General features: G+C 43.0%; 1 protein-coding gene across 2 annotated transcripts; it reads left to right on the top strand.

Annotated features, from left to right (window-relative positions):
- Positions 1-523: 523 nt before the first annotated feature.
- Positions 524-11,820, top strand: LOC106564036 (uncharacterized). Of its 2 annotated transcripts, none has more exons than XM_045710979.2 (4): positions 524-765; positions 3,282-3,878; positions 4,134-4,338; positions 4,544-11,820. In XM_045710979.2, the coding sequence occupies exons 2-4, from the start codon at positions 3,468-3,470 to the stop codon at positions 6,178-6,180; spliced, it is 2,253 nt and encodes a 750-aa protein (XP_045566935.1). In that variant the 5' UTR covers positions 524-765; positions 3,282-3,467; the 3' UTR covers positions 6,181-11,820. The 2 variants fall into 2 exon arrangements, with proteins under 2 accessions (XP_045566935.1, XP_013985486.1); XM_014130011.3 differs by having other exon boundaries at positions 4,134-4,326.
- The last annotated feature ends 275 nt before the right edge of the window (positions 11,821-12,095 follow it).

Consider the following 12,095-nt stretch of genomic DNA (forward strand, 5'->3'; position numbering starts at 1 on the left):
GAGAATAGGATACAGAAATTGAGTTAAGTGTTTACTGAGTAGAGCATCATTTTACAATCGCCAATCTTTTGATATCGTTTTTTAAGAGAAATTAGGCTGGCAGGTTGTCTCTGGCCCACCCTCCAGTACAGTAGGTGGTGATAATGCACTAACGTTGGATACCAACTTTCAATAAACCCCACAGAAAAATAAGTTTACTTATATAAAATATGGTGGATAGATAGTTCACTCAGGCTCCGTTTACCATTGAAAACCATTGGGGGAAAATGGTCAGTTCTGGTCTACTTAACTCATGGACTTTCATTGAACCAGAAAAAAACGGGACTCCCTAAAAACACCGCACTTCAATTTAAGTGACTTCGTAGCAGGTTAGTAAAGCATTTTCATAACCTGCTACATTAATTATCCTAACCTGCTGCGTAAAGTCGTAGCTGTATTGAAGTGGCGTGTTTTAGGGAGTCCCAAAAAAACAAACAGCGAATGGGATGTCTCGCTTCTTTTTCTGTCGATACTCGATTGCTCTGGCCTGTGACTGAACGCAACAAAACGGAAGTTGCTGCCCTGCAACTAAAGATGGTAGCCAGTTAAGAGTCGAACTAGTATCGTTTAAGCAAGATATTCATCTCAATATAAAAAAATACAGCGCCGTAGAAAAGGACCATTAGTCGAAACTGACGAGATATAGCCTACCTGCCTTTCCACGTGGAAGAAAACGGGGGACAGAGACATGCTAACTACGTAGTTGGCTTTTCTTCAAGGAATCTGGTCAGTTGGCTAGCTTTTGTTCAACAACAGCTTTAGCCGGATTTATGTTTTTGTACCTTTATGAACGAGGAATGTTCACAGTCTAATTATGACAATGTTACAAATTCTAGTTTGGTGAGGTCCAAACAAACCCGGCATTGTGAGTATGACACGGACGTTTATGCCCAACTAGTCGTCGGTTAAGGTGTGTGTATATATATATATATATATATATATATATATATATATATTAAAATCTTTAACGTTAGTTGGTCTGATATTGCTCCGTTTTAAAATATAAATAGCTCAAATGAACCATAACGTTATTTTTTTCTTCATGTCGATACCTTTAAACGACGTTATGAATTTCTCCAAAAATAATACCGGAGGAAGTTTTGTAGATTAGGTTGCGGCCATGTTGATGGCGTCATTAGTCGGTCTGAGTTCAGGTCTTTATATCGGGCGAGTGTATGGAAGCGTTTAGCTGCCAAAACTCAATTGGAATTGCAAATGGCCAATGATAAATCAATATCATGTTTTCAATTCCTTTTTCTAACTGGGTATGCATTTCCTAAATTGGTATTTTCATGGTTGAGTATGCATATTGTCTGCCAATTTACAAAATAAATAGCAAAGTGTGTTTGATATTTAAGTTCCATGGTACTATCCAGTACAACACTGATACATTTAAAAATCAAATGTAAATGCTTAAATGACAAATCATTTATCATGTTTGCCATTTCATTTCCTTTGGAGAGCATGAATTGTGACAAGATAAATTATTCTCAATTGACAATGCTTTTCCATACTCTGTGGTTTAAGACTGTCAAAATTCTAATGATCAATCAATTTCGATTAATCAATTACAATGCTTCATTTTGTTATTTTGTTTCCTCATTAAGTGTTATCGTTTTCGATCTGTGCTGATTGTCAAACACTGAAGATGTGTCAGGTGAAGTGCACTTATCATAAGGAGACTTATACTTGGAATATGGAGGGGAAAAGAGAGGGAGGTTTGAGAGAGGGAGGAAGAGGGGGAGCTTGAGTTGGGTTAAAAATGCTGGGGAAAAGGGAGATGGTTTGTTAAAGAAGAACGGTAGAAAGTGTAAGCAGAGGGAGCTGAAGACAGGAGGAGAAATGTGAGTTAATGAGGGCGAAGTATCGGAGGTGGTAGGTGTGGTAAAGTTCTCGGAGCCCGAGGCACTGAGGGTCAGGATAAAGATGAATCTGTGACAGTAGGAGTTAAGTTTTAGAAAAAGTTGGACTCTTGCCTTGTGGCTGATCCATTTAGTGGTTTCAGGGTGGGTGAAAACAGAGTTGGGTGCTGTGGAATTGGTGAGGGTAACCAGAAGTGGTCTTCTGATAATTGTTTGTGCTTCTGCTGGTCAGAGGGAACAGGTGTTCCGCGTTAAACGAATGGGGGCAAGAAATGTGAATTGTTTTTGCTCTCAAGAAAAGGGCGCCATTAGGCCTCCCGAGTGGCGCAGCTGTGTCGCAGCGGTCTAAGGCATCGCAGTGCTAGCTGCATCACTATAGATCCTGGTTCGATACCGGGCTGTGTCGCTGCGATCGGGAGACCCATGAGGCGGCGCACAATTGTCCCAGCGTCGTCCGGGTTCGGGGAGGGTTTGGCCGCCTTCTCCCTCTGACATGTCATCGTTCGCAGTAAACATCAATGGATCATGTCATTTCAGATACTTGAGGGTAGCCTCACGATATCTCAATACAAATGACACATGTTGTTTACTTGGCTAGCTAGCTAGCTACATGCCAAATGGATCTGGCTACCCTCACATATCTGAAAATACATGATCCATTGATGTTTACTGATCATGAAAAGCATGCCATTACTGCTGTTTAACTCTGATAGAGATGCATGTGGAATAATCAGAAATGTGTAGTTCTGACTAGGCGCTTAAGAGGTGACGATATTAAAACCAAATAGTTAACATTTACCAATCCCCTGAAAACGGCACGTAGTTGTCAAGGGTTTTAGTGGAGCTGGGGGTCCCCTTGCCCCCCCCAAGCAGCCAAAAACATTAACGCGCATCGCTTGCGGTAAATATTAACACTACTTGCTGTACGTATTTGAAAACAAAAGGAACGTACTGTATCTTTCATATCAGCAAGAAATATTTTCAAAAAACGTTTAAATGAGTTACACCGTTTTGTAGGGTTATGGTTCCCACACGGCCGTGTCTTCTTGTTACATCGCTTGTTGACTGAAGACACCTGTGCTGATCAGCTATCTAACATGGCACCTGTGCTAATCAGCTATCTAACATGCCCTGAACACCTGTGTGTAAGTAACTGGGGAGGAAGTGTAGTTCTTCAACTGGAGGCACAAACAGCGTATGGAACTGTGCCAAACTGCTACAGGAAGTGTAGCATTTTATTTGAAAGATTCTTTATCGCTGATTAGAAGTAGTTGCATTAGGTAGTTGGATTAGGTGATGAGAAGAGAACTCTGGTAAATGTTGTAAATATCATATTACACTGTCAATACTGTGTTGTAATGTATCATTCTTCTATTACAGGTGTATGGACTTTCTGCTGTCTTCTACTACTACAGGTCATCTAAATTGTATGGACTTCCTGCTTTCTTCTTCTACTACAGGTCATCTAAAGTTGTATGGACTTCTTCTACTACAGGTCATCTAAAGTGTATGGACTTCCTGCTGTCTTGCCATTGATTTCATTGTTGTTCCCTCCAGTAGGACAACATGAGTGGAGAGAAGGAAACATTGCTGGATGAAATCGAACAGAGTTTGCACCGTCTAACCAAGGATAATTTACGATACCTGTGTGAACGTTGTGGAATAGATGGCTCCCAAGTTAAAGGAAAGAACCATCGCTCATTGCGACGTAAAATCATGGAGGAAATGTGGGAAAATGCAGATTCAGTCAATTCGGAGGAGCAGGGAATGTCTTGGTTACTCCGACTGAAAGATGACATCAGAAAGATACATGAAGAATCTACTGTGGCACCCATGAGTCCCAGCCAGTCTGATGATGATGATGCTACAACCTGCGGCGAGGAATGGGACATGCAGGACAAGGATTGGTTTCCTAGCAACGGGCTGGAGGCAGAGCCAGCTCCAGAGAGCCACACTCCAGAGCAGAGGCATAGGGATGTGAGTATTTCCCAGAAAGTCTCAGCAGTATTTCCTTGATTCCTCTCATTCTCTGGACCTCCTGTTATAAATTCATTGGAGGAGAAAGTCCAAGGAGGACCTCAGGTAGTCTCCTCAATGCATTTTATAGCAGGGGGTCCAGAGAATGAGAGGAATCACGGAAATACTGCTGAGACTTTTGAGGATTCTAAATTCCTTGACCGGTAGGAGAGTTTCCTTCCTGATTTATACTGGATCCCTTTTTGTGGTTTTCAGGACATGTCTCTCCCACCTGCCTCCCCTCTCCCCGAGTCCCCAGGTCCTGCCTCTCCCGCTAGCACATTACTACTGGGTTTGAAGAGGGTGTCTGTGCGGCTGGTCGACTGCAGGAAAACACTGGGGCTGAGTGGAACTACGAGAGTAGGAGGAGAAGAGAAGGGATATGGAGATTCAGATTCGATGTCCACAAGTAAGAACAATGGTGTGTGTATTAGTCTACAATCTGCGTCAGTAACAGTTCATTGATTGGTCAATATTTATTAATTGACCCATATTTGCTAAACGTAACTATTCAGTGTTGTATAGTAGCTCATCTGTGTTGGGTGGGGAAGATACTTCAACACTAGTTCATTGTTAAGTACTTTGGTACATAGTGAGGAACCTTAACTCATGTCTTTGTTTCACAGGGGACAACCCAAATGGTTGTTCGCTCAGTGGGAGGGTCTTATCATCTGGGAAGGTTCCAGGGTTGAAAGTGATACAGCGAACTTATAGCTGTGATGTATGTGAGAAGAGTTTCACTCAGTCAGGAAACCTACGAAGACACCAAAGAGTACACACAGGAGAGAGACCATATGTCTGTCCTATATGCGGAAAGAGTTTCCGTATGTCAGGAACACTGACTAGACACAAGAGAACACACACAGGAGAGAAACCATATGGCTGTCCTATATGTGGAAAGCGTTTCCGTATGTCAGGAACACTGACTATACACAAGCGAACACACACTGGAGAGAAACCTTATAGCTGCGATCAATGTGGGAAGAGTTTTACTCAAGCTTGTTCCCTGACTGAACACAAGCGAACACACACTGGTGTGATGTTCCACTGCTCAGACTGTGAGAAGAGCTTCCCTACATCAGTGAAGTTGAAACGGCACCAGCATACACACACAGGAGAGAAATCTTATCGCTGTGATCAATGTGAAAAGAGTTTTGCGAGAGCTTATTCCCTGACTGAACACAAGCTAACACACACTGGAGAGAAACCATATGTCTGTGATCAATGTGGGAAGAGATTTACTAACTCAGGAACACTGACTTTACATAAGCCAACACACACTGGAGAGAAACCTCGTAGCTGTGCTATATACAGCTGTAAGCACTGTGAGTGGAGTTTTGCTCATTCAGAAGACCTAGCAAGACACCACCAGAGAAAACACATGTGGGAGGGTATTCATGTCTGTGATCAATGTGGGAAGAGTTTTGCTAGTTCTGGAGACCTGAATATACACAAGCGTATACACACAGGCGAGAAACAATATGTCTGTGATCAGTGTGGAAAGAGTTTTGCTAGTTCGGGAAACCTGAATATACACAAGCGTATACACACAGGCGAGAAACCATATGTTTGTGATCAATGTGGGAAGAGCTTTGCTTCATCGGGATTCCTGACTAAACACAAGCATATACACACCGGAGAGAAACCTTACACTTGTGAACAGTGTGATAAGAGATATGTTTCCAAAGGAGAGTTGCGAACGCACCAGCTTGTACACCCCAGAGAGAACTCTCTTTTCCTGTGTGATCGATGTGGGAAGAGCTTCACACACATGGGATCCCTGAATGTACACATGCGTAGGCACACAGGAGAGAAACCCTACCGCTGCGATCAATGTGGGAAGAGCTTTATTCAGCCAGTAGAATTGAAAATGCACCAACGAGTGCACACTGGAGAGAAACCCTACAGCTGTACTCTATGCAGGAAGAGATTCGCTCAGTCAGGACTGCTGACTGTACACAAGAGAACACACACTGGAGAAAAACGTTATAAATGTGATATATGTGGGAAGAGATTCGCTCAGTCAGGAAACCTGAAGAGTCATCAGAAAACCCACACAGGCAGAGCGAGAACCCGCACAGGCAGAGAGAGAACCAACACAGGTGGAGAGAAAATCCCCACAGGCAGAGAGAGAACCAACACAGGTGGAGAGAAAATCCCCACAGGCAGAGAGAGAAATCAAACAGACGGAGGACTGAATCACCTCCACACCTCCATTCTCTCAGGCATCCGTTCTCATGATCCCTCTGTAGACTCTGGGTAGACATCACAGGATCCCTGTATTGACTCTGAGTAAACATCACAGGATCCCTGTATTGACTCTGGGTAAACATCACAGGATCCCTGTATTGACTCTGGGTAAACATCACAGGATCCCTGTATTGACTCTGGGTAAACATCACAGGATCCCTGTATTGACTCTGGGTAAACATCACAGGATCCCTGTATTGACTCTGGGTAAACATCACAGGATCCCTGTATTGACTCTGGGTAAACATCACAGGATCCCTGTATTGACTCTGGCTAGACATCACAGGATCCCTGTATTGACTCTGGGTAAACATCACAGGATCCCTGTATTGAATCTGGGTAAACATCACAGAATCCCTCTGTAGACTCTGGGTAAAATAGCCCACTTTGTATTCCATATACAGTGTACATTGCATGGAGGCGGCAGAGTACGAAGTGCTGCTGGATATGTACGACACAGTCCCCCTCAATTAATATTGGTTAGTATTTTGTTACAATACGAATATCCGCAAATGGTTTTAATGTGCATTTGTGCCCGACCACGTCCACTGGGAATGTTTATTGGTCAATAGTGGCCATGTTTTAAATTACTAGCCTAGAATATATTGCCTTGTGAGACTTTTGTCCATAGAGGGACACTATTATCAAGTTTCCTACAGATCAGGTCATTCGGTTGCAGAGGAGTAACTTTAAGTGTTTTTCACTCAATTCAAAATGGCAGAAAATCCATCATGGCGGCCCTTATGGTTCTCTGAGGCAAATGTGTTCCTTGTGAGGAGGAGCTCTGCAGACTGTCTCCTGAAGTAATTTAGCCGCGCTCTGTAGAGTTGCTGTTTTCTCAATGAACTTGTGACATTCCTGGATTATTCATTATATTAATGAGGTCTGATTCAATCAACAAATACGATCGTCCGTTTTGTAAAAAAAAAGGTTAAGGGTCCAAGACCGTGTACATATCTGGTGGCTGTGTTGGCAAAATCACTCCATATCCCATCGTGTCAAGTAGGGAGAGGCTGCCCTTTGTCACAGTTCCAGACCAGTCAGAAACATCCAGCTAAACCCCTACGTCAATGACGCCGGTGGATCTTTAAACTGATCTTAGGTCTGCGTTAAGTAGCAATAAAACACGACAGATGGCTCAAACCAGTCATGGCTATTCAACAAAACAATAAATCCTTTTCAACTTTCTTTCCAGAAAAAATCTTAGTTACATGATTGTATAACTAGCAAATCAATTTGAAGTTGAGGGTGCAGTATTTATGACGTGAGGAGGAAAACAAGCTCGGGTCAGGATATAGCTGGGTGCACATGCTCACTAGACTAATTCAGGACACTGATTGTAGTTTTTGATATCAGGAGCTGTTGGCAAAGTTTAATTTAAGCAATTCAGATGACACATATTTATGGAGAGCGAATCGATATACAATCCCGAAATCAGCTGTAACTGTCAAAGTAAAACAAAGCCCCCCCCCCCCCCATGGGATGGTTGAGCTAATGTGATTAGCATGAGGTTGTAAGTAACACATTTTCCAAGAAAGCATAAATTCTTGTTAATCTAACTGCACTGTCCAATTTACAGTAGCAATTACAGTGAAAGAATACCATGTTATTGTTTGAGGAGAGTGCACATTTATGAACTTGAAAATGTATCAATAAACCAATTAGGCATATTTGGGCAGACGTAATACAACATTTTGAACAGAAATGCAATGGTTCATTGGATCAGTCTAAAACTTTGCACATACACTGCTGTTGTCTAGTGCCCAAAATCTAAATTGTACCTAGAGTCATAAGTCACATATTGGCCTTTCTCGTGCATTTCAAAGATGATGGAACAAAACAAAAAAAGAAAATGCATGTTTTTTTATTTATTTGTATCTTTTACCAGCTCCTGAGTGGCACAGCGGTCTAAGGCACTGCATCTCAGTGCAAGAGGCATCACTGTAGTACCTGGTTCGAATCCAGGCTGTATCACATCCGGCCGTGATTGGGAGCCCCATAGGGCGGCGCACAATTGGCCCAGCGTCGTCCGGCATTGTAAATAAGAAATTGTTCTTAACTGACTTGCCTAGTTAAATAAAGGTTCAATTAATGTGTTATATTCTCCTACATTCATTTGACGTTTCCACAAACTTCAAAGTGTTTCCTTTCAAATGGTATCAAGAATAACCCGTCTCCCCCTGTCTGGTACAGGTACCCCCACCACACACCCCCCCACTCTCTCCCGAGCTTTCGCTCGCCTCCAGCACACACGCACTGTTGGGGCGAGTGCCTCTGAACTTACAATAGCTAGCCCCAAGTCGTTTATATATAGATTTTTTTCTCTTGTGCATTTTGCCATTTGCCTCATGACTCCTGCATACTTTGTCTACAACCTTTCTTTACCCAACTGTGGGACAGGCTGTTTGCTCCCACACTCAGGACCCTGACTCTCTATTAGTTACACAGACTTTTGGCCTCCCATCCTATTCTAACCACCTCTTGCTGGTTTTGTATTCATGTTACCTGATGAAATTGCTGTACAATATGATCTTGTTGCCATCTGATGCACATTCAGATATCATAAATCAGCACTGCAGAGCTCTCCCTGTACTATGCCGTGCCTTGATTGTATTACTGTTGATGATATCTGGAAATGTGCATGTACACCCTGGCCCATCTACCTTTGCTAGGCCCAATTCTGACTTGTGCTCTGATATCTGCTTCACTGATTTCTGCTCTCGTAAAAGCCTGAGTTTTCTACACGTTAACACTAGAAGCTTATTACCTACAATGCATCATTTGAAAGTGTGGGTTCACAGCTCCAATCCAGATGTGTTGGTCATTACTGAGATGTGTTTTGAATACTGATAACCTTTCTGGTTATAACCTTTTTCGGCAAGACAGATCTTCCAAAGGTGGGGGAGTGGCAATCTTTACCAAGGATCAACTTCACTGCTCGGTTGTCTCCATCAAGTCTGTCCCCAAACAATTTGGTTTGCTGGTTTTAAGCATTAAATGTTCAAATAGCTCTTTGTTGACTGTTGCTGGGTGCTATAGTCCTCCATCAGCCTGTACCCTACCTGCCCTAAGGTCTCTCTTGGCCCCTTACACTAAGTGTGAATTTGTCCTGCTAGATGACCTAAAATGGGACATGCTTAAACCACCACCTGTGTTTGTAATGGCTGCTCAGTGAAACGACCTGTCCTGATTGGCATAGACGCTTGCAAAATTTTTTTTTTATGAGCAAGCCTTCCTTCATGAACTGGCCTCTGTAAAATGGTATAGAATCAGCTTGATCCCCTCTGTCGAAGACGCTTGGACCTTCTTTTTTTATATTTTCAGTGGTATTGTTATTGAACACGTCCCCATACAGAAAATTAGAATTAAAAACGGGTTCAGCCCCTGGTTCGACCGTGATCTTGCAGAGTTACTCCACCTCAAGAAATACATTTGGTGAAAGGCTCGGCACACGCATATTCAGGCTGGCTGGCTCTCGTTCAGGCAAATGAGAAATAAGTGCATTCAGGCTATCTGGAAGGCCAAAGTTATTTACTTTCAGGAGCAGTTCTCTCTCTGTGGGTTTAACCCCCAAGAAGTTCTGGAAAACAGTTAAAGATCTGGAGAATAAACCATCCTCACAGCTGCCCATGTCCCTTAATGTTGATGTGGTTGTTACTGACAAGCACCACATGGCTGAGCTCTTTAATCACCACTTCATTAAGTCAGGATTCCTATTTGACTCAGCCATGCCTCCTTGCCCGTCCAAAATTTCCTCATCTCCCACCCCTTCCAATGTGACTATCCCCGATGCTTCTCCTTCTTTTTCCCCTGCCCCGCTACAAAGTTTCTCCCTGTAGGCAGTCACTGAGTCCGAGGAGCTAAAGGGCCTCCTGAAACTTGACCCCCAAAAAACATCTGAGTCAGATGGTTTAGACACTTTCTTCTTTAAGGTTGCTGCCCCTATCATCGCCAAGCCTATCTCCAACCTTTTTAACCTGTCTCTCCTTTCTGCGGAGGTTCCCATTGCTTGGAAAGCAGCCACGGTTTGTCCTTTATTTAAATGGGGGAGATCAAGCTGATCCTAACTGTTATAGGACAATTTTCTATTTTGCCCTGTTTATCAAAAGTGTTGGAAAAACTTGTCAATAATCAACTGACTGGCTTTCTTAATGTCTATAGTATTCTCTCTGGTATGCAATTTGGTTTCCGCTCAGGTTATGGATGCGTCACTGCAACCTTAAAGGTCCTCAATTGCCCTTGATTCTAAGCAATGGTGTGCTGCTATTTCTGTTGACTTGGCCAAAGTTTTTGATACGGTAGGTCATTCCATTCTTGTGAGCCGGCTAAGGAGTATTGGTGTCTCCGAGGGGTCTTTGGTCTGTTTTGCTAACTACCTCTCTCTAAGAGTACAGTGTATAAAGTCAGAACATCTGCTGTCTCAGCCACTGCGTGTCACCAAGGGAGTACCCCAAGGCTCAATCCTAGGCCCCACGCTCTTCTCAATTTACATCAACAACATAGCTCATGCAGTAGGATGCTCTCTCATCTATTTATATGCAGATGATAGCCTTATACTCAGCTGGCCCCTCCCTGGATTTTGTGTTGAACACTCTACAACAAAACTTTCTTAGTGTCCAATAAGCTTTCTCTACCTTTAACCTTGTTCTGAACACCTCCAAAACAAAGGTCATGTGGTTTGGTAAAAAGAATGCCCCTCTCCCCACCGGTGTTATTACTACCTCTGAGGGTTTAGAGCTTGACGTAGTCACCTCATACAAGTACTTGGGAGTATGGCTAAACGGTACACTGTCCTTCTCTCAGCACATATCAAAGCTGTAGGCTAAATTTAAATGTAGACATGGTTTCCTCTATCGTAATCACTCCTCTTTCACCCCAGCTGCCAAACTAACCCTGATTCAGATGGCCATCCTACCCATGCTAGATTAGAGACATCATTTATAGATTGCCAGGTAAGGATGCTCTTGAGTGGCTAGATGTTCTTTACCATTCAGCCATCAGATTTGCCACCCATGCTCCTTATAGGACACATCACCGCACTCTATACACCTCTGTAAACTGGTCATCTCTGTATACCTGTAGCAAGACCCAGTGGTTGATGCTTATTTATAAAACCCTCTTAGGCCTCACTCCCCCTATCCGAGATATCTACTGTAGCCCTCATCCTCCACATACAACACCCGTTCTGCCAGTCACATTCTGTTGAAAGTCACCAAAGCACACACATCCCTAGGTCGCTCGTCTTTTCAGTTCGCTGCAGCTGGTGACAGGAACAAGCTGCAACAAACTGGACAGTTTTATCTCCATCTCTTCATTCAAAGGCTCAATCATGGACACTCTTACTGACAGTTGTGGCTGCTTTGCGTGATGTGTTGTTGTCTCTACCTTCGTGCTGTTGTCTGTGCCCAATAATGTTTGTACCATGCTGTGTTCTCATGTGTTGCTGCCTTGCTATGTTGTTGTCTTAGGTCTCTCTTTATGTTGTGTTGTCGCTCTTGTCGTGATGTGTTTTTTTGTCCTATATTTACGTTTTTTAAATCCCAGCCCCCTACCTGCAGGAGGCCTTTTGGTAGGTTGTCATTGTAAATAAGAATTTGTTCTTAACTGACTTGCCTAGTTAAATAAATAAAACATATGCATATCCTTGCTTCAAGTCCTGAGCTACAGGCAGTTACATTTGGGTATGTTATTTTAGGCAAAACATTTTAAAGGGTCCGATCCTTAAGAGGTTTTAAACCGATGTTTAAATTAACCTGAATCCAGAAAATGAATGTTGAAGTCGCTTCTGGACACTGTAGACTCCACTCTACAGCAATCTTCCAGTGGATGGCCAGCACACAACCATTAGTTGACGCATGCAACATAATGATGACCGTTGTGAACCGAATTGCATAGGTGAAAGATATGTTCATTTGGCTCCCTGGTTTG

Source organism: Salmo salar, chromosome 02 (genome assembly GCF_965601325.2).
Source record: "Salmo salar chromosome 02, fSalSal1, whole genome shotgun sequence".
Lineage (NCBI taxonomy): Eukaryota > Metazoa > Chordata > Actinopteri > Salmoniformes > Salmonidae > Salmo > Salmo salar.